The 26,166-nt window shown below is 56.2% G+C and overlaps 1 protein-coding gene across 1 annotated transcript; it reads left to right on the top strand.

Moving 5' to 3' along the window:
* Positions 1–18,598: 18,598 nt before the first annotated feature.
* Positions 18,599–25,024, top strand: LOC100338830 (chymotrypsin-like elastase family member 3B). The gene is made up of 8 exons (XM_070077018.1): positions 18,599–18,673; positions 19,914–19,996; positions 21,420–21,517; positions 21,647–21,772; positions 23,134–23,270; positions 23,447–23,589; positions 24,147–24,299; positions 24,937–25,024. Exons 1-8 carry the CDS (start codon positions 18,634–18,636, stop codon positions 24,952–24,954), a joined length of 798 nt encoding a protein of 265 aa, XP_069933119.1. The 5' UTR covers positions 18,599–18,633; the 3' UTR covers positions 24,955–25,024.
* The last annotated feature ends 1,142 nt before the right edge of the window (positions 25,025–26,166 follow it).

Here is a 26,166-nt window from a genome sequence, read left to right as displayed (position 1 = left end):
AACAGCGCAGGGTCCTGTGTCGTTCCTCCACGAAGAGGGGGAGCGACAGAAGGTCTTGGGGAAGAGGCGCACAGGGCTAAGAGTCAGCCTCCTGGACAGATTGTATCAATCCCCAAGGATGTCCGCTCACTGCTATCTAAGCACACTTAGGTCTGTGGCCATACCACCCTGAACGTGCCTGATCTCATCTAAGCACACTTAGGCAGGGACTACAGAACAGACAGTGCCCCCTGCCTCATCCTGAGGGTGGCATGGGGCGCCGTGCAGGACCACCAAGTCCAGGCAGCAGCCAGCCAGCCCTCTCTTTCATCTGAGTGCTGCCAAGGCCCAAGGGTGCAAATTCAACGTGTGAGTGCCTGGAGAAACTCAATGTCAACGTCTTCTCCATCCAGTTTATAGTTGGAGAAAACTGTCTCCCAGAATCTAAAAAGCTACCTAGGCTCTTCCCAAGGCTCAATAACGTCGCAAGGATGGGGGCTTAGGATGAATGAAAAAGCATTGATGGGTAAAGTCAAAGAACGGGGGTCACCCCAGCGCCTAGAGAGAGCAGCAGTCTCCTTTCCCTTCCCACCCCGTCAGCTGCTCCTTCGCTTCTGTGCCGTACGTGACTTCTGCTTGGGGCACGCCTCTTGAGTACGTGCCTGGCCTACCAAGAGGTGGCTTAGCCACTGAGCCACAATGTACGCTCCTTATTTGATTTTTACAATGAAGACAACAACTCACCCTGACAGGGCTGCTGTAACATACGCAAAATAATTATTATAGTATCAGAAAAGTATGCAGTCGTGTTTCCATCATCACAAGATATGGACCATTTCCATCCTATGGGAAATCCTTCTCCCTCCTCCTTGGTCGTAATCTCCTATTCTCTCCTCCAGCTCCTGGCAATCAAAGATCTATTTTCTGGGCCAGTGTGGTTCAGCAAAGTAAGCCACCAGTTAGGACACCAGCATTGCAGATCAGAGTGCTTGTTCAGGCCTGGCTGCTCCACTTTAAAAGCAGTATGTGATGGCAGAGAGTTTGGGTTCCTGCTACCCACACAGGAGACCCAGATGGAGTTCCTTGCTCCAGACTTTGACCTAAGGCAGTCCCGGCTGTCAGGCTTTGGGGGAGTGAACCGGCAAACGGAAGGTCTCTTTCCCTGTCTTTCCCTGTCTCTCTGTCACTCTGCCTTTAAAATGTATAAATAAGGGCTGGCACTGTGGTATAGCAGGTAAAGCCACTGCCCACAGTGCCCATATCCCATGTGGGCTCCGGTTCAAGTCCCAGCTGCCCCACTTCTGTTTCAGCTCTCTGCTATGGCCTGAGAAGGCAGCAGAAGATGGCCCACATGCTTGGGCCCCTGCACCCACATGGGAGACCCAGAAGAAATTCCTGGCTCCTGGTTTCGGATCAGCCCAGCTCCAGCCATTGCAGCTATTTGGGGAGTGAACCGGCATATGGAAGACCTCCCTCTGCCTCTGCCTGTCTGTAACTCTGCCATTCAAATAAATTAATTAAATCTTTAAAAAAAAAAAAAAAAAAGAGCGCGTGCTCGGGGATAGTATCCCTCTCTGGCTCCATGGCAGGGGTGAGCATCCTACCCAGGCGCTTCACTGCTACCCAAGTCCCCCGCCGCTAATGCGGCTAAGCACCAGCCGTTGTGACCATTTGAGAAGTGAATCAACAGATGGAAGATCTCTGTCTCTGGGCCTTTGAAATAATTATTTTAAAGTACATGTTTTTTTATAACTGAAAATAACATTTCTTATGTTCATTTGATACAGAAAAAAAATGAAAAAAAAAAACCTCAAAATGGCCCCGCTATCTCACTGCCCAGGTCATTTTCCCCCAAAGGTTTATTATTTACTCATTTAAATGAGTGACAGAGACAGAGAGAGAGAGAGAGAGAGAGATCTTCTGTCTGCTGGTTTACACCCCAAATGGTAGCAACGGCGAGGGCTGGGTCAGGCCAAAGCCAGGAGATTCCTCCAGGTCTCCCTCATGCGTGCAGGGGCCCAAGCACTTGGGCCTTCTTCTGCTGCTTTACCAGGCCATCAGCAGGGAGCTGGATTGGAAATGAAGCAGCCAGGGCATGAACCACACCCACATGGGATGCCAGCACCGTAGGCAGCAGCTCTACCTGCTATGCTACAACTCTAGCCCAGGACTCTTTTTTAAAGTGAAAGAAATATCACACATGGAAAGAAAACTCCAACAGTACAGAAGGAAAAACTAAGGCTTGTTAACCATTATAATCATTTTCTTATGAATCCTTGTAGAAAAATATGAATTAGACACATGTGAATAGATATATTCCTTTTTTCTTTACACAGACATATTTTATACATTTTAGTATATAATATTTCATTGCCCAAGAAGTGTTAGAAGCCTTTTGCTATCCAGAGAGTTTTACTTTATTATAAAAAGTTTATCATCTCCTGTGTGCCTCTATCCAGTCTTACACCTCGGAGGAAGAGGTGAAAGTTAGAGGACACGAGGGTGGCATCAAACCTCTGGGGGATGAATGAGGTTAGAGAGGTGAGCGACGGCCAGGGCTCCACAGCCACGTCCTGAAACTGCCCCCGTCTCCCAACAACCCCAAGGTCCTTCACCGTTAAGGGAAATTCACACGTGAGATTCTGTTGGCTCCGCGCTCTCCCGCCCGGAAGTGGGGCACACTGGGCTGGGAAGTGGAAGAACACTCAGGACCCGCAGGTCGATGAGACAGACTTTACTCCACAGGCCGCAACAGCCGTGGAGTCAGCAAGCGTTGGCCTCCTGACACGCAGGATTTACACACTAGTGGCCGTCAGTCACGGAGTGACATTACATAGCAGAAGGTGCGTCACCTTACTGCGCCCACTGACCAGACAGTGTGCGTCAGCCCTCAGGTCTCCCCTGCTGCCACGGGGCACAGATAAGAGAACATGGCCACGTGAGACTTGCATGAGACTTCACACTTAGTGTTCAACCTGCTTGTCTGGATTGCCGCCTTGTTGTCCCCGCAGTTGACCCCTTAAACAGGTTGGTTTCTTTGGGCCCGTAGGGTAGCTCCTTGGACCCTCACGCCACAGCAGCAGTAACAGGAACAACAGCAAACCGCCAACCCACCGATGTACAAGATGTCAAGCAAGGGTAATTAGAATCCGTGGCCAGTGGAGAGCGTGTTGCCCGCTCCTCTCCTGGAGAGTCACAGGCTTGCACCCCAGCGCCCACCTCTGTGAGGGCCCACGTGACGTGATGTTGACGCTCAGGCACGAATGTACAGCATCCTACATGGAAGGTCGCACAGGTGTATCCTGGGCTGCAGTTAGGATGCCCAAGGCCACACGGTCTTGGAGAACCACCTCTGCATCTCATTGTCTCATCTTCTTCAAGCTAACGCCTGTCATGTTCGGTTGACAGCCTTGGCAGTGTGTTCTGGGAGGGCAGTTCCTTCTAACTCTAGCTTACCTGCACTCCCTCCAAGAAAGAATACTGCCGTCGGTAAAACCATCCAGGCATCCACTTCCCGTGGTGGTGTAGAGTGTCCCAGGGGTGGGGCATCCCAGGCAGCGATGTAGGAACCCTGTCAGAGGTATAAGGCTACCCCCCAGTGCGTGTGTCAGTCCAGCTAGTGTCTACCCAGAGCTTTAACACAGACGTGTACAGTGTGCCTGCAAAGTGTGAGAACAGGTCACTGCTACATGGCCTGGGTGGCCATAAGCTGCACTCGGGTGTTCTAGCGTCCATACAGCACGTCCTGTAACGGCTGCACAAGGTGGGAAGGCAGAAAGAAGTCCTGTTGCTGTGGCCACAGAAGCTATCACGCACTGAAGTTCCCGTTCCGAGGGTAGAGGTCCTGGGATCTTTTCCACGAAGCACATGGCCAGGTGTGAAACCCAGCCCAAAGCGTGCTGGCTGTGCTGATGCATGCCCTGGGCATCTCCTGACCACCCCAATCGTTTCCCTGGGAGTGATGTCTACACCCCAAGGCTGGGCCACCTGTAACATGGCCCAGGGCCCAGCAGGCCCCAATTTCTGATGTTAACTATGTGGCCTTATCCTCACCATGGATCCAGAGACTACAGACCTGGGCTACTGTATTAGCTTTATCATTTACAGTGGATGGTGCCCAATAATGGGATGGATTGTGACCTCATTTGTGGGACCTCTGTCCCGTAGATCCTTCTACACTGCATGCCCCCATACTGGTCAATGACCTACATCCGTTTGTTGTTCCCACTGAGCCAACCATAAAGTTAATCCCCGGGACACTGTCCCACTGTGCAAAGGCCCTGGTTTACTTACACAACCATCCACTCAGCCTGCAGCGCAGGCCAATGGCTACTTTTCTCAGGACCTTCCCCAAACCAGACGTATCAGCGTCCATCCTTACCGGGATCCACATAGGTAGGCTGCCTCCGCTGGACCCGCTGACGTATCAAGCTGTCAACAGCAAGGGTGTTCTACCTCACAATAGGGACTGTGGATCTCCCAGACAGCCAGAGTGCTCCCACACGTAGGATAACAAATGTTTCTGGGCCCAATAAGGCCTGAAACTCTTGGGAAATGGGGTAGTACTTAAAGCCACCCTCTGATTTAAGCATACCCCACCCCCGGACCTAACTGGGCTTCTGGGACCACAGCCAGCCAGCTGTTGGGTAGGTAGTCTGTACTGGTTTTTCCCCTGGGTAGATCCTACAAAACTGGCCCTCAAAGCAGAATACGTGGTTGCTGTTTCTCAATGAGAGAGTAATACAGTGCAGCTCGCTTCCATAACTGGACCAGAACCCAACAGGAATCCACCTCTTTCCTGCCAGCTGCTACAGCCCCATCTAAAACCAGTGGTAGTCACCGAGACATCCTGCTGGGAAGGTTTTGTGGACTCCATCATTTGGAATACTTGAATACACTTGGTGGCCACAAGGGCCTCCTCCATCTCAGGCGTCCAAACCCATGTGGCCCTCCTTTTGGCACAACTGATTCAAGGGGCAGAGCAATTGTACTAAATAGGGAACCCCAATAATCCCACAGAGGTCTGTAACTGTCTCAATGGTGGGGCATGGAAAAACCCGTATCTTCTCCATCACTGTGTCAGGTATGGGACTTCAGAACAACTCTAAAGAACTTGACCAAGAGGTCAGGTCCTTGCACCTTGTCCTTGCCGCTGGTGGCCACCCGTCCCCACAAATCCAGAGCACATCTTCAACTGTCGGCTGCAGCTTCTAAATCTGCAAGAGAATCCGAGGTTAATGTTATATGATCGACAGAATGGGACAAAAACCCAGGGGAGGATTCTGCCAGCCAGCCGGGTCATGACAAATGGTCCGGTTGTACAGATAGCCTTGGGGAAGAACAACAAATGTCCTTTGTCTCCCTTGCCATATAAATACAAATTGCTCTTGGCTCTCAGAGCTCTGTCAATGGAGAAAACTGCACTGGCCACGTCCATCAACTGTAACCGGCTTTCATACCGGCCATACAGGTGATTCATATGGGCTGCGCATGGGGCACACAGTTCTAGCCTTTTCCAAGTAGAGAACAGTCTGGCCAATCTCTTTATGTCCCCGGACAGGTGGCATTGTTGCATTGCACTGGTCTCAGGGCACTGGCGAAGGCGCTGTCTGGCTGTCTGTGGATCACAGACTCCACGCGCCCTCTTGCAGTTGCAACGTCCTCGTCTGTGAAAACCCCAGGCTCGCACCTGCTGGCCCTGTGGCAGCCCCGGCGCGTGCCGTGGCTCGGGGTCCTTCACTCACAGGCCTCCAGCAGCTTTGCCTGCAGCAGAGCCATGTCTACCTTTATCTTGGTCTTTGGCTCACTTCCCTGGTCTTGGAGCATTTTCCACTTGTTGCCTTATCAGGGCAATCTGAGTCAAGGTCTCTACTGCTGTTTCCACAGCTGTTACGGCTGCTCTCGATCCTCCCACCCCGTCTCCGGGAAGAAGGGGGGGTGGAGCAAGAGGCCTTGGCTGCCGCTCACCATGGCTGCTCTCCAAGTGGCTGTCTTTTGCCCATTTTCTCCTGAGGTTTGTTACAAGCCCTGCTTTCCCTGGACTTCTGCCTGCAACGCAGTTTATGTCCCACCTACAAGGCAGTGAGAAGGACTCCCCTTGCAGCCCCTGCTGTTATCTGGGTGTCTCTCTATTTGGACATCTCTCTGAACCCATGTAATATGGATTTCACAGTCATCTACTCCAGCCCACGTTGCGGGGTGGGGAGGTGAGGGGGGTGTTTCCCAGCTCACGAAGCCACAGCCACCACCAAGCACCACCCATCTGTGGCTCTCCACCTCTAACTTTCATAATGGCCTGAAAAGAGTCCTGCTCACAGCACCAAGCGTGCACCTGTACCCTGGCCTCCAATTGTTCCTCCTCGCACTGCAGTTCTTGAACCTGGCCATCATTGCTGTGTCAACGCCGGAGGGAGGATCCACTCTGAGCAGCACTGGCCCCGTGTTTCTCTGGCTGCATGTCCACCTTTCCAAGGCTTAGACACTTCCATCCCCCTCTCCCTACTCCTCCGAGAGGGCTCAAGACACTAGGATCACTGCCACAGGACGCTGCAGCCTGGTCGGAGGTCACATACCCTCCAGTGGGACACTAGGGCCACTCATTCCCAGTCCTGCTGCTTACATCGGCTCGGCTGCCCAGGACATTGAGGCGTGCAGGGACAGAAACTGGAAGAACTCAAGGAATCATAGGTACACAGGGCGTGTTTTATTCAACCAACAGCAGCAACTAGCCATACGAGAGTTGGCCTCCTGATATACCGGGTTTGCACAATAATGGCTGTCAGCCCAGGAGTTACACTGCAGAAAATGTGTCACCTTTCTGGGCCCACTGACCAGCAGGAAAACGTAGTTGCCATAGAGACACGGATAAGAGAACATAGCCACGTGAGACTTAACACTTAACTATTCAACCTGTTTACCAGGATTTTCTTTTTGTCCCAACAAATTCCTTGCCCTAACAAACCATAGGATTGGGCCCAAGCCCTTCGCACGAGGCCACAGCAGGCACACGTCAGGAGTGGATCAGCTGCCATGTTTGCAGGGCTCTGTGGGGATGGAACCGAGGGCTCTCAGCTTTATTGGCCCGTCTAGAGATGTCACTGGGGCTCTAAACGGTCAGCACCGCCCAGTTCCCACTGTGTCTGTCATTGCCATCTCCTGAGGTGGTCTAGGACATCACTCCACGGAGCACTAAGAACTTTAGTGCCGTGAGTGACCGGGAGGGAGAAGGGCATCGTAGAAACACTTCGGCCCTGCATTTTTTTTTTTTTGACAGGCAGAGTGGACAGTGAGAGAGAGAGACAGAGAGAAAGGTCTTCCTTTTTGCCGTTGGTTCACCCCCCAATGGCCGCCGCGGCTGACTCTCCCCAGTTTTCACAGACATCTCAGTACCAGGCAAACTAGCCTAAGTGTCCCAAACATTTCCTCCATCTGGAAAACGTATTTCTAATTTCTGAAACTGGAAAACATCCTCATGATTGCCGCCTGCTTAAGCAATCCCTCCACTCCCTGCTGAGCCGCCTGTTTCCCCTCTATTTCCCTGCACGCGTCCCTAGTGCAGACTCTGCCTCTAACACGTCGCTCACTGTGGTTTCCTAGCTGAGTTCCCTGACTTTATCGGGTCACATCTGTCAGTCCACCTTGGAATACAGGACAGTATTCATATTCCTGAAGAACTTGATCATAGCCGTGAATGAAATGATAGCTCTCCAGGGGCCGGTGCTGTGGCGTAGCGGGTAAGGCCGCTGCCTGCAGTGCTGGCATCCCATATGGACGCCGGTTTGAGTCCCAGCTGCTCCACTTCCGATCCAGCTCTCTGCTATGGTCTGGGAAAGCAGTAGAAGACAGCCCAAGTCCTTGGGCCCCTGCACTGTGTGGGAGACCTGTAAGAAGCTCCTGGCTCCTGGCTTCGGATTGCCGCAGCTCCGGCCGTTGTGGCCAACTGGGGAGTGAACTAGCGGATGGAAGACCTCTCTCTCTCTCTCTCTCTCTGTAACTCTTTCAAATAAATATACTAAATCTTTATTTAAAAAAAAAAAAAAAAAAAAGGCCGGCGCTGCGGTTCACTAGGTTAATCCTCCGCCTTGCGGTGCCGGCACACCAGGTTCTAGTCCCGGTCGGGACGCCGGATTCTGTCCCGGTTGCCCCTCTTCCAGGCCAGCTCTCTGCTGTGGCCAGGGAGTGCAGTGGAGGATGGCCCAAGTGCTTGGGCCCTGCACCCCATGGGAGACCAGGAGAAGCACCTGGCTCCTGCCTTTGGATCAGCGCGGTGCACCGGCCGCAGCGTGCTGGCCGCGGCGGCCATTGGAGGGTGAACCAACAGCAAAAGGAAGACCTTTCTCTCTGTCTCTCTCTCTCTCTCACTGTCCATTCTGCCTGTCAAAAAATAAAAAATAAAAATAAAAAAATTTTAAAAAGAAGAAATGGTGGCTTTCCCTTTCCGTCAGTTTAACGCTCTGCCTAGCTTTCTGGGCCGCATGGCTTGGACCTGTTGAGATTGTTCTTCCTCTCGGCAGCCTCACTAGAACATTTGTCCTGATCCTCCATCAGCTGTGGATTGTTTCTCTCTTTCTTCTGGGCCACTGTCCCACACTAGTCTTGAAAACCTACAGTACTTGCGGTTTATGGTGTAGATTTTTACCAATCCGAGACTGCTCTTGTTAGTATCTTCTGCTTGTAGCTGGTAAAGTGTACAAGATGACACATATTACACTATATGGCAGGGTGTTTGATGCTGTAGGCAACTGGTAAACCATTGAAACCTTCCGAAGGCCTTCAAAGGCAAGGTTGCTCTCCTTCCCCAGTGCGCTGCTGTAGTAGACACGTCAATATACTGCTGGCTTTGCAGTTAATAGAGTTGGTTTCAGATTAACAGCAGCATAATGTAATAAATGTTGTGTGGCATGATTGGATAAGATCTGTATGTGCTTGGGCCTTGTTCTTTTAGTGATACACACACTATCGTAACTATACTTGAAGCGTCTGCATTGTTATTTTACCTTTAGAACAAAAAAATGATTTAACAGCGAGTATGCTTTTAACAACATTATATTATCATGTTGGTAGTCCTCACACTTATTGTAATAGGTAGAACATTTCATCCAGGGGTGTATGGCTCACTTTTTTTTTTTCTGTTGCATCAAATGTTTTTGATGTTTTAGCATTACATTTTTTTCTTGAGAAGGTGTTTTCTTCCTTGGGATAAATGATCTGAAATGGAATTACTGAGACAAAAGATGTGCACGTTTTTGTGACTTTTAGAATATTTGTGGAAGACATTAAAAAGAATGCCCTAGGTCCGGAGACAGAGCAACGGCTTCGTTGAGTCTGGTCTGTTAGGACTTGATCGTGAGAGACGTCATGGTCACTGATGTGGTTTTTCTTAATCATTGAGTGTTTCTTGGAGAGCTTTCCATTTTAGTGTGTTGTTTTTTACAATTGCAGAAAAATACAACATGCAAAGATAAAAATATTAGTACCAAAGGAAACATGACCAAAACAAGCACTTTCATCCCAGACACCCATAATCCCTGCCCAGAAGCAGCGACCCTCCCAGGCTCATCTGTCTCTGCAAACGGTATCTGCATCTGTAAGCTATGTGTTTCTTCATGTAAAAACCCACAGAACTGGCACATTCTACACATTGTTCTGCCGATCACCGTCTTGGAGATCGTTCCTGCTGGCGCTGTGTTGCTTTGCTGAGGCTGTCTTAGCAAAGACATACAGAGGGCGTGACCTAAACTCCAAACACATTGCTTCCTTACCGTTCTGGAGGCAAGAAATCTGCAATCAGGGCATCAGCAGGATTGGTTTCTTCTGAGCGTCTCCTTGGCTTACAGGTCTCTGACTAACTCCTGAGATAGATCCATTAGATGAGAGAGGACGAGATGTCCAGACTCAGGACAGGCCGGGCCTGCGTCCACGGCCAGCACGAAGCAGATACAGAAGGTATGAGGAGTCTGCGTCCCTCAGCATCCCTTAAGAGGAAAGGCCAGGGAGCTCTGAGGGGGGCGACGTGGGGAAACTCAGGGAGACAGGTGGTTCATGAGCTGGAGGCCACCCTCCCCCACTCCCTTGCAATCCTATCAACCACCTGTCAATCAGATGACCCTCCCCAGGATGCACCTGCGACCTGGGCGGGCGGGGGGGGGCAGTACCATGTAAGCACTCCCTTTTCGGAGTTGATAAGAAGCTTGGTGAAGGGGAGGGGGCTCTCTCCGTCTCCCTCCCCTCGTGGACCCAGGGGAGCAGGATAGGAAGTCCCTCTTTCCCTCCCTGGCCCACTCTCCCTAAATAAAGCCCGCGCGTTCCTGTGTACACTTCTCACTCCGTACCTGACCCTTACTGCGCCGCACGGCCTGTTTGTGCCTGCGCTCAGAATCCTGCTCTGAGTGAGGCCAGAGCCTGGGAGAGGAGCTGGGGCCTGACCTAGCCCAGAACAGTAGGAGGAAGAGGTTGTGGGGGAACCCAGTGACCAGGGAAGGAGTGGGAGCAGTTCCCATGTCGGGCACGGCCAGGGCTTGGTTCACCTCCAGGCTGGGGGCAGGCTGGACAGGTGCCCCGCTGGCGGGCTGGCCTTGGGACATTTGTCCTGCAGGCTCCCAGGCTCCTAGACCCTGGATCTAGGACACGTCTGGTCTGGGCACAGAGCTGCTGGAAGCAGCTCTGGCACAGTTATGTCTGCGGGAATGTGCGTTTCTGCACCATCCCAGAAGATCAGAGAATTTCCTCCCCAGCTTCTGCCTCTGGAGGGCTGCTGGGGGCCACAGAGGCTTTCAGAGCGAGAGGGGCTGGGAGCCGGGTGGAGTCCCCCCACTGCCTGGTGAGGGAAGCAGGTTCGTCCAAGGATCCTGGGGGCTCACGGCCCAGCAGGAATTAGGCAGGGCTGGCTGGTTTTTGGCTCTTGAGGGGGACTCGGGGGAGCTTTCTGACTCACCCCCTGCCAAGGCCCCTCCCCAGAAAGCGCCTACTCTGCGCGTAGACTCTGACATCACTGCTGCCAGGCCCTTTGTACCCCTGTCTCATTCAGTCCTCACAGCACACCTAACAGGCAGGTATTTCACCTTCCAGTGAGGCTCAGAGAGAGCAGGAGACTTGCCCGGTTTAACCAGCGGACAAGTACTGGAACCGTGCCTTCTGTCCCAGGGTCCTCGCAAGCACTAGGCAAGGAAGCCACTTCCCCACCTCCAGCTCCATCCGGTCTGAAGATGAGGGCGGTGAGCGGCTGAAGCCCCACCCTCACCGAGCCCCCCTCCCCCACCTCCCCATCCTGCCCAGCTGTCTCTGCCTCGCTAGCAATGCTTCCCCAGCTCTGCAGTGTCCGGTCTCCGCCTCTTGTGTCTTTGCCAACCCAGCTGCCAATCACCTGCGTTCCAGTGTGCTCTGTTCCGCCCACCCTCCTTTCTCACCTGCTTCCCCTCCCCACAGGGGATTCAGTCCAACCATTGTCCTCTGGCCCTGCTGGTCCATACTCCAGGCACAAATGGTCCAGTGCTACCTCATTCCCCTGGACCCCCACAGAGCGGAAGGAGCAAGCCCCGGCTGCTGAGACCTGGGGACCCAGGCCCATTAGCCTTAGGCTGCTTATTAACCCCTCACTTGCCACTGAGCGGTTTCTCTCCTATTCTGGCCCTGAAACGGTGGGAAGAGGCTCCTCTTGCCCCTTCAGCACATGGCTCTGTGGAGGTAAGCTCGGCTCAGCAGTCACAGGTGCCCATGGTCAGTGCAGGGAACGGCTAGGACCAAGAGCATGAAACCTCAGCTCTCCCACCCTGTCTGAAAGGCATCTGGGTCCAGGCTGAGGCCCCTGTGGCAGTGTCCCTCACCTGAGCCCGTACCTGGCCTTGGGCCGCTTGCACCGGGCTGAAAACCTCCCGAGGCCAGGATTCCGGCCCTCTCCCCAGGGCACCTTCCACCCTCCTCCCACACTGAGCACAACGCTACAACCTCATCCTCACACCTGCACTCACACTCTCCACACTCAGGCTCCCCAAGCCCACAGGTGGCAGGCACAAGCCAGACAAGATCTGAGCTCAGGGGCAGTGGGCAGCAGGTGTGGCCTGGCCGGAGCCCAGCCTCCAGGAGCTTCCTCCTGCCCAGCCACCGTGCGGCTTTTGGGGTCGAGCACAGTGTTCTTGTCGAATAGGAGCTGAGTGAATTAGTGAATTAGTGAATTAGATTAGTGAAACGTGGAGAGGCCCTCACTGCCCGGTGCTGCTGTCCACTCCCTGTGCTGCCAGAAGTTCTGATTCCAAATTGGGGAGAGCAACTTGATCGTGGGCTAGACCAGGGTGGGGTTTTCTGGATTCCATTGTCCCCCTCTGCTCAGTGCTCCCTATGGCCAAGTCCTGTGCTAAGTGCTTACTCTGCATGAATTTTCTCAAAACCTGTGCAAGGGAGGGCCTGGTGCTACCCAACTTGTGTTAACTGAGGCAGAGAGGGGTTAGGCCCCCTGCCCGGGGCCACAACCATTCTGGTTGAGTCAGAATTTAAACAAAACCCTGGTCTGACTCCGCTGCCCCTGGCAGCAACTCCTAGGGCGAGGAGTCAGATGGGTTACTAGGTAGTTGGGCGATCCCAATGCAATTTGAGGTGTAAAATATTACCTGCCTTCCCCTAAACATTATCTTTAGCAAGAACAAGGAGGTCACGTTCCTTCGTCTGAATCTCCAGATTTACTATAGCAAGGGAGCTCTCCCGGAGCTCACAGCTGTTTGTGAAAACAAGTTACCTCTGCCACCCTTAGCAGGCCAGACAGGATGGAGGGCTGTATATCCGGTCTTTGATGGCTTTTGTCCCCACCTGGTAACTGAATGCCAAGCTGAAGTGTTTTTTTTTTTTTTCTCCTTCGAAATTGTCCTTAAAAAGTCCACTGCCACCAGTCCCTTTGGGTTATTCCTCTCTTGGAAGCCGCCCCCCCCCCCCGCCCCATGCCACTCTGACTGGAGGCCTTTGACCCTAATAAATACTTTTAAATCTCTTTGCTGTCCGCTTGGAAACTCCTCTTCCATGTGAGACAGAGAACTGAGGTAACAATGATTTCTCCACCGCCGTTTTCCCCCAACACTAGAGATGTGGGAGCAAAAATGTGGGAAAGACAGGTCCCAGTGAGGACCTCCTGATGGAGGTGCCAGTCCCAAGTGGCCTAGAAATATTGAGAGCAGGGGGCCGCTGCTGTGGTGTAGCAGGTAAAGCCGCCGCCTGCAGTGCCAGCATCCCATGTGGGCACCAGCTGCTCCACTTTCGAGTGGAAGATGGCACAAACCCTTGGGCCCCCGCACCCACGTGGGAGACCTGGAAGAAGCTCCTGGCTCCTGGCTTCGGATTGGCGCAGCTCCAGCCCTTGCGGCCATCTGGGAAGTGAATCAGCGCATGGACAACCTCTCTTTCTCTCTCTTGCTCTCTCTTTCTCTCTCTCTCTCTCTTGCTCTCTCTTTCTCTCTCTCTCTCTCTCTTGCTCTCTCTCTGCTCTCTGTAACTCTGACTTTCAAATAAATAAATAAGTCTTAAAAAATATGTATTGGGAGCCATCAGCAGGCAGCAGGGAGGCCTGGCAGGAGGAGGCCTGTGGAGTTGGGCACCGTGGCTGGCAGATGCGGCTCTGTCCCTGCTTCACCTGACCACCGCTTCCCTGCCCCCACCCCGGGGCTGCCTGGCCTCCTCTTCTCAACTCTCTCCCCCCATCTGCCTGCTGCCTACCTTTCTCACTACCTCCCCTCTTTTTTCCTTCATCTTTCAAAAAATGTAAAATTTATTTTCACTCACCTGAAGGCAGAGAGAGCTTCCCTCTGCTGGCTCACTCACCAAATACCCACCGTAGCCAGGGCAGGGCCAGGCTGCAGCCAGGAGCCCAGAATTTCATCCCATGGGGTGACAGGGAACCAAAGAGGGTGCCGACACCTGCATCTCCCAGACGCACGGCCACAGGAAGTGGGTCTGGAGCAGAGGAGGCAGGACGTGAACCAGGAACTCCGCTATTGGACGCTGGTGCCCTGGGTGGCATCGTAACTGATGTGCCAGTGCCTGTCCTACCGTCTTTCTATTGGGCTCTCCACTCTCTGTGTTCCCCAGTTCCTCACCCATCCATCCATTCACATACTCATCAACTGATCATTCCTGGATGATGTGGCCAACCCAAGAGGGATTGTAATGGGACGGTGGCTCTGAAGGTCCTTCTGCCTTGAGCCCAAAAAGACAGCCAGGGCCCCAGTGGGACTGCACGAGGCCATGTGGATAATGGCAGATGACACCTTCTTTGGAGTTGGGGAGGATCGAACCCCTCTGTGACTGTGGGTTACCCCTGTCAGGCCAAGCAACACCAAAGCCAGCCCTGGGTTTTTCTGGGGCAGGAGCTCCCCACGAGTCCCCTAGATCGCATGGTGTTTGGGACCCTGTCTGGGCTCAGGCATTGTCTTACTTGTCTCTCTCTCCTGAGCCCCATCCTGGGCCCCGCCCTCCTGGGGGTGTGGTCTGTGGGTGCAAAGTTGAGCAAATACACACGGCCAGGCCCAGAGGGAATGGGCAGGGGGAGCAGGGCTGTGTTATCACCGTGTGAAGTTTTTCACAGCTGCTCCACCTGTGACCACAGCGGCCCAGACAGACCTGTGTCTGGAGCAGCAGATGTTGCTGTCTGCCCCACGCCTGATCTTCCACCGCTGGGGCCCTAAGCATTGCCCTCCTCCTGGGCTTGCGACACAGGGGAGCCCCAGCGAAGGCTGTGCACGGCCAGGGACACTTGCGGGAAGAAGCCTGGCACACAGAGCAGGGTGGGGAGGGCGGCGGGGAGTCTCGGCGGCTGCCCGCCTCATTCAGAACCAGTCCTCGAGCCCCTCCAACCCGGGCCAGACGCTGTCTCCAGCAGCAGCCAGGGAGGAGCCGAGTCTGATCTACGAATCCATCGGAATCACACTCACTGCACTCAGACCAGGCACGCACTTCCCGTGGCGCAGGGATGGCCGCACGCGTTGTTCCGGCTGCAGATCCACTCTGACCCACCTGGCTCTGCACATCCACCTCCACCATCCCAGGCCACGCCCCTCCCTCCCCCACTCCTCGTGAACCCAGGCTCTGCCCAGGTGGCCAAACTCAGCTGCTCCCTCTCACTGTCACCCCTCCATCCTCCCTGCAGTGCCCAGGAAGAGAATTTGGAAAATGTAAACGAGACCCCAGCTCCTTCTCGGCTTAGGTTCCCCACCGTCATCGCCCAGGCTGAAGCCCAGGGCTGTCTCCTTGTGCTTAGAGCGCACAGAGTGGCCTTGGTGCAGCGGCTAAGCTGCTTCCACTGATGCATCTCACACTGGAGAACCGGTGTGCAGGGACGGCGCATTCCACCAGGCGTTCCACTGCTGTGACGGAATCCCTTGTTAATAAGCCCTCTGGCTAAACCAGTCAGGGCATAGTCACCAGTTCCTTCACCAGTGCTGTGGAGTAGAGGGCTAGGTCTCCACCTGCGGTGCTGGCATCCCATAAAGTGTCGGCTCGCACGTCCTCTGCTGCTGTTCTAATTCAGCTCTCTGCTTATGGCTTGGGGGGAGGGGGCAGTGGAGGATGGGTCAAGTCTTTGAGCCCCTGCACCCCATGGGAGACCCCAAAGAAGTTCCTGGTTCCTGGCTTTGGATCAGCTCAGCTCCGGCCATTGTGATCAATTGGGGAGTGAACCAGTGGATGGAAGACACTCTCTCTCTCTCTCTCTCTCCCCCTCCCTCCCTTTCCCCCTCCCTTTTTCTCTCCCTCTCCCTATCTCATTCTCCCTCTCTCTCTCTCCATCTGCAACTCTACCTCTCAAATAAATAAAATCTAAAAAAGAAAAAAGCACCTGCCACATTACACTTCTTTGCCGGAATCTCCCCGGGGCTTGATTTCACTGGGTAACTGGTGCTGAGGTCTCTGCCGTGAGCGTGGCCCTGCGGGTGAAAACACAGCTCCTGCCCTCACTCCCCAGCCACACTGCCGTCTCCCACCTTCATGGGGTTTGCAGAACCCGGAGCAAGGAGGCATCAGAGTTCCCTGCAGGACCCCACAGCTGTCTGCGCTCCATCAGGACGGTGTGTGCGGGCCAGGGGGAGAGTTCCCGGGGGCTGTGCCCGCCATGCTGACGGCGACTGCTGGGCGATCGTGGCCCAGCAGCCCCAGGGCTGGCCGCTGCAGGGCCTCCCTGTCTGTCTCCCTTCACACTGCGCTGCCCACCTGTCTGTGGTCCAGAAAATACATCTCCACGTTGCGTTTTTATTCTTTAATCAGGAGTGGGAGTGTTTATCCTAGCAGATAGGACATTGCAGTTGCTGGTTGGATTCTCAGTTCTGGATCCTCACTAGCCCCTGGCCAGGCAGGAGATCCCGGGTGGCAGGAGCGATGGATCAAATGATTGGGTTCTTGCCACCCATGTGGGAGAGCGGGCTTGCATCCCTGGATGCTGGCTCCAGCCCCAGCCCAGCCTTGGTCATGTGGGTGTTTGGGGAATGAACTAGTGAATGGGAGATAGCGCTTTCTCTCTCTCTCTCTCTGCCTGTGCCTTTCAATTTAAAAAAGTGTGTGGGTGGCGATTTAGTGAAACAGTGAAGACGCTCTTTGAGGGGCTGGCACTATGGCACAGCAGGTAACGCTATAGCCTGTGGTGCCAGCATCCCACATGGGCTCTGATTTGAGTTCTGGCTGCCCCACTTCTGAACCTGAGCCTGCTACTGCTCCTGGGAAGGCAGAGGAAGAGGTCCCTGGGCCCCTGTCACCCACATGGGACCCGGAAGCAGCTCCTGGATCCTGGCTTGCAACCGGCCTAGCCCTGGTCATTTGCAGCCACTCGGGGAGTGAGACAGCAGATGGACGTCAGCTGTGAGTCCAGCAGCAGGAGTCACCTCTGCGTTGACCTCAGCCCCCTCCCCCTCCACGTGGACTGCGGAGCTCTACCCCTCTTTTTTTATGACAAGCCCCGCCCTCTAGAACCTGCACCTGCTGTCGCTTCCTCCTGCAGTGTGTTTCAGTCAGGATTTCCCTCGGCTGGATTATTTTTAAAATATTTTCTGGCCCGTTGGTGGCATAGCAGGTTATGGGACCAACTGAAATTCTAGCATCCAATATCCAAGTGCCGTTATCAGTCTGGGCTGTTCCACATCCAATCCATCAGCCTGTTTATTTGCTTGGGATTACTGTGGATGATATCCCAGGGGCTGGGGCCCCTGCCCAGGAGACCTAGATGGACTTCTTGGCTCCTGCCTTTGTCATGGGCCAGTCCCAGAAAATGAAGCCATTTTTGGGGTGACCCAGCACATGGAAGAATTCTCTCTCTGTCACTCTGCCTTTCAAATAAACAAAATAAATGTTTCTTAAAAGATCAATTAATTTATTTGAAAGGTAGAGTGGGAAAGAGAGAGAGAGATCTTCCATCTTCTGATTCACTCCCAAATGGCTGCAACAACCAGGATTAGACGAGGTTGAAGTCCGGAGCCAGGAACTCCTTCCAGGTCTCCCGCATGTGTGCAAGGCCCCAGCTCTTGGGCCATCCTCAGCTGCCTTCCCAGACGTATTCGCAGAACTGGACTGGAAGCAGAGAAGCTAGGCCTCAAGCCACGACTCTTATGGGATGCCGGCGTTGCAGGCCGTAACTTAAATTCTGCGGCACAGCACTGGCCCCAAATAAAACTTTAACAAAATTTTATTTTCATTTTATTTGAAAAGCAAATAGAGAAGGAGCTGTTGCACTGACTGGTTCATTCCCCAAATGCCGGCTACAGCTGGGACGGAGCCAGAACCAAAGCCCGAGCCAGGGACGCAGTAGCAGTCTGTGGGTGGCAGGGACCCAAGTCCTCGAGCCCTCGTCTGCTGGCTGCTAAGGTGTGCGCTAGCAGGAAGCTGGGTCAGGAGCAGAGTTGGGGCCCACACACAGGCACTCTTGTTTGGAGCAGGGTTGTTGCAAGTGGCACCTTTACTATGCCAAGCACCTGCCCCTCCCATAGCTGGCTTTGCCTCTCCTTTACGACTCAATCAAATCCTGAACCCCCTGCCCCAAGGGCGCTTTCCCTCGCCTCCCCTCTGAATGACCACCCACTCCCACCTGGGCTCCCACACTTCCTCTGCTCCACAGCCTTGCCCTTGGGGTGCCCACAGCCTTTGCAGATCAGGGTTGATCTGAGGTTGTCTCCCCCGCGGCACTCGGCCTGCAGAAGGAGGAGGACGGCGCTGTGTCAGCCGCAGCCCCCGAGCAGGGCCTGCTCTGCGTACAGCAGGTGCTCAACCAGATCTCGTCCTTGAGGTGGACACGAATACCGACCCCGGGTTAGGGTTGGAAAACTGAGCCGCAAAGAAGAGAAGCCAGGTGCCAAGGTCTCAGAGCTGGGAGGTGGCACGGGCAGGGTGGGAATCCAGGTTGAGGGGTTCCAGCGCCCGTGTTCCTTCCCGTAAGAGGTGGCTTGTTCTGACGCCAACTTTGCAATCTGGTGGCTGATTGATAACAGGGCACCAGGTGTCACCTGTGGAGTCACTTCATTCAGGGGACCCTAGGTCTTTCTGTTGACTCTCAACTCCTCCATCTGCAGGGGGTGGGGGGCTGTGACCTTGGACATGGGAGAGACCTGGTGTACCACCACCTGTGCTGGGAAGGGGGCCCTGCTTGTCCTATATTAGAGCCCAAGCTCGGTGTCTCCTCCTGTTATCGCTAAGCTCACGATGCTCCGGCTGCTGAGTTCCCTCCTGCTGGTGGCCCTTGGTAAGAACCCAGCCCGCGTCTGTGCCCTGTGCTGCCTGGGCCAGGAGCCCTGAGATCTGCTCCCCACCCTGGTCCCGTGGTCCCAGCCCCTGCTCCACAGGAGGGGTCTCAGCTCGTCCCTGGGGCACAGCAGTGGGGGCTTTAGCTTGGTGCTGGGAGGAGGGGGAGGGGAAGCAGGGGATGGAGCAGCTCAGGAGGACTGGGAGCAGCACCCAGGGCTGGGCGGGCGTCCCTGGTGGGGGCAGTGAACACAGCCGGGTGGTGAAGAGTCGGGCTCTGTGCTCAGACTGCGTGGGGTGGGATTCCCACTCCCTGCTGGACGCTCCAGTTCTCTAATTCCCCACTCACACACCCCCCACCCGCCCCATGGCCTGTGGCACAGCCTTTCCTGGTCTCTCTGCTGCATGACATTGGAGCTCAGGGCCACCTCCTCCGAGCAGCCTCCCTGACTGGCAGTCATGGTACAGACGTTTACTGAGTGTTGACTGTGCCAGCCAGAATGCTAAGACTTTGTCTGCTATGATCTCTTGTAATTTTCATTCCAGCTCCATGTGGTCAGTACTATTGTCCCCATAATACAGATGTGCAAACTGACCTTCAGAGAAGTAAAGTAGCTCATCCCAGAACGAGGGGCCATGCTGTGCTTTGAACCCAGGAAGTTTTATTTCAAAGCCTACACTGTTTTTAAAAATTTACATATGTATTTTATTTCAGAGGTGGAGAGAGCCAGATAGACAGATTGACAGATCTCTCCCATCCTCTGGTTCACTCTGCAAATGCCTGGCTCTGGCCAGCAGCCAGTGGGTGGCAGGGACCCGAGTCCTTAGGCTGTCACTGCTGCCTGCTGGGGTGTCAAGAGCAGGGAGCTGGAATTGGAAACAGAGCCAAACTCAAACCCAGGCACTTCGAAACGGGACCTGGGTGTTTCGTGGGGTTCATAACCACAGCACCAAATGCCCTCGCCAAAGCCTGCACTCTGGGGACAGCAGCCATCACCTTGACGAGGCTCATTGTCACCAGGCACTGTTAGTGACAGCCTCCTGAGTGCTCCCACTGGCGAGGCTGCGGGTTTTCTCCATCCCGGGACCCCTGCCGCGGTGCCAGTGCTCTCTGCTCGTGGGCGCCCCCTGAAGGCGCAGAGAGGGAGCGGCCGACACAGGCTCACCGGCAGCTTTGTGGCACAGCGCTTTCCCGCTGGGGACCCTGGGTGGCTGATGCCCCTCCTCTCTCTCCTCTCCAGCCTCGGGCTCTGGCCAACCTTGCCCCACCTCCAGCCGCGTGGTCAACGGTGAGGACGCGGTCCCCTACAGCTGGCCCTGGCAGGTGAGAGCGGCGCCAGCGGCTCTGATTCCCGCTGGATGCCGGGTTCTGACCCCGCGGCCCCCTTCCTGTCCCCACCGCAGCTGCCCAGGGCCAGGAGCCCTGGAACTGCCTGCTTCCCACGGAGGTTTTTTCTACTACCCTCACTGGGCTGCTTGCAAATTAAAAGCAGGATCTAGGGCTAGGGGAAGGCTTCACTGAGCTGCAGTGAGAGAGGAAGCCAGGCACTGCGTCAGGGAGGCATAGTCTGGGCAGTGATTTCCAGAGCCTTGGGTCACAGGACAGGGCCCTGAGGTCGGGAGCAGCAGGGAGTGAGGAGTCTCACCAGGGCCAAGGAGGCAGCACCAAGGGTGAGGGCGAAGGCGAGGGCGAGGGGGGCGGGGCCGGGGCCGGGGGCGGGGCCAGGGGGCCAGGGCGAGAGCCAGGGTGAAGCTAGCTGTGCTGGGCAGATAGAAATACAGAACGTTTCCAATTTTAAATTTTTTATTTATATGAAAATCCTAGGTAAACAGAGAGAGGAAGAGACACGGAGATCATCCTTCCTCTGTTCACTCCCCAAACGGCCGCAATGGCCAGGGCAGGGCCAGCAGATGCGAGGAGTCAGGAGTTTCTCCTGGATCTCCTATGTGGGTGCCGGGGCCCAAGCTCTTGGGATCAGAAGTGGAGCAGCCGGGACAGAAGCCAACGCCCATATGGGATGCTGGTGTGGCAGGGCAGCTGAACCCACAACAGCACAGCACAGACCCAGAGAGAGAACAGTTCCAGAACCTTCTGTGGGCAGGGTCAGCAGGCGTGTTCTGTGAGGGGGCAGAGAGCAGGTGCTGCAGTCTTGTGGGCCACGTGGTTTCTCCAGCAGGGACTCAGCCCCGCCATCGCAGCAGGAAAGCAGCCAGAGACCGCCCGTGTGTGTGCGAGCGGCCTGTGTGCGTGAATGCTTACGTCCAGCACAGACCATGGGCGCACTGGGCCGGGGGCCATAGCTGTCACCCTTGGTCTCCAGGGAGATCGGGAAACCCGGCATGTGCAGGAAAACCTGAATGTGAAGGGAGGAGAGGACTCGGGGGAGTGGAGCTTCAGGGGACCCGAGAGGCCTGCAGGGCTGGGGTGCAGAATGGGGGGTCTGAGAGGTCAGAGGGTCTTGGGGGCTCTCAGGGGACAGAAGGTTTGGGGAAGCCCTAGAGAGCAGAGAACGTTGGAGTCTCCAGGAGAACAAGGGCCTGGGGTGGGGGACTGCGCAGCCACAGTGACCCCAGTGGAGAAGTGACAGGGCCACCATGAGCAGTGGTGCAGGTCACACACTGCACATTTCAGAGCCAGCTCCTGTTTCCTGTGTGAATGGCACCCTCTTGATCGTGCAGGTCACAACCTACAGAGCTCACTCGCTGTGAGTCTGGCCCTCTCAGCGTGTTTCTTTCTGGGTCTGCAGGCCATGGTGCTGTTTGAGGAGGACGGGGCCCTGTACTTCATCTGTGGCGGGACCCTCATCGACCCTGACTGGGTTATGACTGCCGGCCACTGCTTCCCGTGAGTTCCCCTGCTGCCCCCTGCCCTGCCCTGGTCCCTGTCCCTGTGGGGGACCCAGGCAGCCTGGGCCACTTGCTGGCTATGGGAAGTGGGCGTCAGGCCCAGACTGACCTCCCCTCCCCCTGGCAGCTACACCGGGACCTACTGGGTGCTGCTGGGTGAGCACGACATTACTGTCTCCGAGGGACCTGAGCAGTTCATCCCCGGGGAGAAGATCATCGTGCACCCAGACTATGATGACGACGCGTCCAAGGGGTGAGTGAGCTCCCAGCTGGGGCCTGCTCGTCCCTCTGTGACCCCCCAGCTGCATCTGGGGTGCTCCTAGGGACAACTGGGTGGGGTGGGCAGCCTGGGCCCAGCCCCCACACACTGAGACCCTCAGCACCACCTCCCTCCCAGCAGAGGGGACACCAGGGCCAGGGAGAGGCAGGAAGCCCCCCACGGCTGCTGGGCTCCGTGGCTCTGCAGCCCAGGACCCCTCAGGCACCACCCCAAGTCCAAGGTTTTCTGTGGTCAGCAGAGGTCCATCCGACACAGCTGAGTTCCTGGCCCTGGGGATGAAGGAGGAGCACTGGGTGGAGAGTCAGGCCCCGGCAGTCACTCCCTGAGTGGCCTGGGCGTCACGGCCCTGTCTGGGCCTCAGTTTCCCCTTGGTCAGAGGGTGACCTGCAGCAGGGCTTCCTGGTGGTGGTGACGGGCGGGGAGGCCCCGCTCAGCCTCACCTGTGTGCTCACCTGTGTGTCCGCAAGGCTCAGCCTTTTCCGTGAGAGGAGCACAGGAGGGGGCGGAACCCTGGGAACCACAGTGCAGGAGGGAGGGGCCACTGTGATGGAGACCCCGGCCCGTCCTGGCGGGGCTCCTGGGGCCTAGGGAGACCAGGGAGACCCAGGCGAAATGTCCCGAGTGACAGCAGCAGAGCCGTGGTGCCCAAGGTGTGGTCTGAGGGGCAGCGGCACCAGCATTCCCTGGACCCTGTTAGAATGTCAGACCTCGGGCCTCAGAGAGAACATGGCCTCAGAAAGCCTGGAGTGCACTACAGAATTCTGTGTGATTTCAAGATTTTTATACTAATTTATTTTTATTTACTGAAAAGCAGGGAGGGGGAGAAGAGGGAGAGAGAGAGAATCTTGCATCTACTGGTACCTCCCCAGTGCCAGCAACAGTTAGGGCTGAGCCACGCAAACAGGAGGTGGGAACTCTGCCAGTCGCCCACGTGGCGGCTGAACTCCAAGCACCTGACCACTACCTGCTAACCCAGGGTGCGCGTGGGCAGGAGGCTGGAATGGAGCCGAGCCTGGATGGGAACCCAGGCACTGTGCGTGGGTGCAGCCGCTTAAGCCCTGTGCTGAGTGCCGCCCCACACTGTGCTCATGGCCCCCCAGGGCGTCCTGATGCAGCCAGTGTGAGGGGCACAGGTGGACACAGGACAACTATGAAGGCCAAGGGCTGGCGGGGCCAGGGGGCCGGGGCTGGGAAGTCTGCTCTGCCCTGAGAGTGGATTTTGGGGACAGTGGAGCCGTAGGGGAACCCCAGATGTGAACCCCAGGAGCAAAAGGCAAAGCAGGGACCTGGTGCAGTCAGAGCGCCAGGCTCTGCGTGACTCTTCCCTCCCACAGCAATGACATCGCCCTCATCAAGCTGTTACACAGCGCAGAGGTGACAGAGGAAGTCCAGCCCGCCTGCCTTGCCCCCCGTGACTACCTCCTGCCCCACGGGACGGAATGCTACATCACCGGCTGGGGCACCACCTCCAGTACGTGCTGACTGGGACAGGGGCAGAGAGGCAGGGCCTGGGGGCACAAAGGACCAAGGGTGGTGGAATGGAGGGAGGGATGTCCCCACCTGGCCAGGAGGGCTGTGTGTATCCGATGTCCCACCTCTCAGCGTAGCACTGCCCCAGCCCCCACTCATTGCTCTCTGTCCCCACAGCTGGAGGGTCAACCCCAAACATTCTACAGCAGGGGCTGCTGCCTGTGGTGGACTACGAACACTGCTCCAAGCCAGATTGGTGGGGCTCCACTGTGAAAGAGATCCATGTGTGTGCCGGTGGCGACGAAGTCGCTGGCTGTAATGTGAGTCAGCCCACACCTGTCCCAGCCCTGGGGCCCCTCTACCATCTCTGTGGAGGTGGGAGAAGGGTCTTTCCCGCTGCCTCCTGGTACCAACAGGACATGGGGGAATTCAGTGCCATGCAGACAGCCCTGACCCTGGACCCGGCCCCAGGCTCACCTGACCTGGGGCAGCCACCGTCCCTCCTGGTGCTAAGGCGGCCCCAGCAGCACAGCAGGGGGGCACTGGCCCAGGACCTCCCAAGTCACCCACGCTGTGTTCTGAAGGGACCCTGAGTCCCTGTTTTAGAGGCGCGCGTGAGCATCACATCCATGAGTGACTGCGCCACAGGCAGTGGGAGCCGGCGTCTCCCGGGGCTTCCTCTCTGCAGGTGTGGGGCTGAGGTCAGCTCTATCCCAGCTCATCCCCAGCAGCTCCTGTGGGACAGACCCTGCTCCCAGCACAGAGGAGCCCCTGAGGCTCAGAGGTCAACACTGAGGGTGTGATTGCAGTCCCTAAGTTCAGGATCCATTCCTGACCCTCAGACGCAGCTCAGCCCTGTCCCCTCTGACTGCTGCAGGGTGACTCCGGGGGACCCCTCAACTGCCCCACAGAAGATAGCTCCTGGCAGGTGCACGGCTTGGCCAGTTTCGTCTCCTCCCGAGGCTGTGACACCCTCCAGAAGCCCACGGTGTTCACCCGAGTGTCGGCCTTCATTCCCTGGATCGAGGAGGTGAGGACAGGGCAGCCTGAGGGCTGCAGGGCGGGGGCTGTCCTGAGAGGGGCTGGGGCACAGGGAGGAGGGGCACATCCTGGGAGGGGCTGCAGGGGTCCTGGGAGGGCAGGGGGGAGGGGCCTTGGGGAAATTGCAGAGGGCAGGGGGATGAGCTCTGCTCTGCGTGGCCCCAGGAATTCGCAGGCTCTGGGTGGAGTTTGCACCTCCTGACTCAGGAGGGCTTCTCAGGGGTGTGCTCTGGTCAGGTCCTTACTTGTCACAGAGCACAGAGGGCCACGGCGCCCCCTGCTGGGGGAGACGGGAAATGAGCCATAATGGTGAAGGCTGGGAGAGCCAGGGGAAGCTGAGCCCCTTGGTGTCATCTGGGGACAGCTGTTCAGAGAGGGTCGGTGTTGTCCATGGTGACCGCAGTGAGCACCGTATAGACTGGGTAGATGAGCACCAGGACTGGGCTGGGGCCTTGGTTATGGTTGAATCAGGACCCCACAGGCTGAGTGCTGGGATCACCACTCCCATTAGAGAGGGCAAGTCACTCCCCCAGGGCCACACGGAGCGTGAGTGGGGGCTGGGAACTGCCCCAGTTCCACGGACTCCACAACCTGTCATCCTCACTCCACTGTTCTGTCTTTTCCAGACCATTGCAAACAACTAGGACCAAGGCCTGGCTGCCCATGCTGACCCCACGTCCTGTGTAAAGAATAAAGAGCTCTCTCAAGTCCCGAGTGGATCTGTGTCTGTCAGTGACTTCCCCTTTCCGGGTCCTAAACCTGAGAGCTGATTTGTGGACGAGACCAGAGCCCCCTCTCCTGGGAGGACCAGGACCACACGAGGCCCTGGGAGAAGAAGGAGTCATGATATTGGGAGACTGACCCTCTTGGTGTGCCTGGGGCCAGGGGTTCTCAGACCCAGGACTTCCAGTGTGGAAACCGAGGCAGTCCCAGGACACAGGGCCGCGTGGGTCACCCCAGGAAAGAGCCCCACTAAGCAGTGGCTTCTCCACGCAGGAGAGAGACAGTCAGACCTGCGAGCACCTGAGCCTGTGCCCTCTCGGGAGGCTCGCGGTGGAGAGGAAACCAGGGGTTTCTGCCTCCGCTGTCTGGCAGGAGGAGGAGGGCTTGGTCATTCATTCATTTGGTATCATTCATTCCTGGTTTCCAAGCACGGCTGAAGCGGGGGGGGGGGGGGCAGGCGGATGCTCCTCTGAAGTGTGTGCTCATTAAAGAGAAGCGGGAGAGTCGGAGGCATCCACGAAGCTCTGGCTTGAGTCTGCTGTGCAGGAGGAGCAACTCCGACACAGCCCAGCGCCTGAGGCTTCGCTCCTCTGGACCTCCGCAGCCGGAGGCTTGGCCCAGCTGGTCCCGGAGGGGTCCCTGCACTGTGGGCGTGTTCCCTTGTTCCCTGTTTACAACAAGGTCCCAGAGGGATCCCTGCATGGTGGGTGTGTTCCCTTGTTCCCTGTTTACAACAAGGTCTGGTAGGGATCCCTGCATGGTGGGTGTGTTCCCTGTTCCGGTCCTCTAAAACGACACTCCCTGTTTCTTCTCTCTGCACAGCAGAGCTCATTCTGACCCCAGGACCACTTGCAAGCTCCGGCCTGTGGGCAGCCCTGCACGCGTCCCGGTACTGCGTGTGGTCTCCCCGCCCTCCAGCCAGGGCTGTCCTCAGGTGTCCCACTCCCCTGTGGACAACCAGCCCTGAGCCTACAGGTTTTACTGTGCTTTGTGCCTGCATGGAAAAGCCCCTGCTTTCCTGGGGCTCTGCCCTGGGTGACCTACTTGTCGCAGAAGCAGAATTGAGGAGTTGATTAGGGCAGTGTACCTGCGGCTTCCGCACCTGGAGGGGTAGGCGTTCCAGGCATAGCCGC

This window comes from Oryctolagus cuniculus, chromosome 7 (genome assembly GCF_964237555.1).
Source record: "Oryctolagus cuniculus chromosome 7, mOryCun1.1, whole genome shotgun sequence".
NCBI classification, from domain to species: domain Eukaryota; kingdom Metazoa; phylum Chordata; class Mammalia; order Lagomorpha; family Leporidae; genus Oryctolagus; species Oryctolagus cuniculus.
This window is presented reverse-complemented; position numbering and strand designations above follow the sequence as displayed.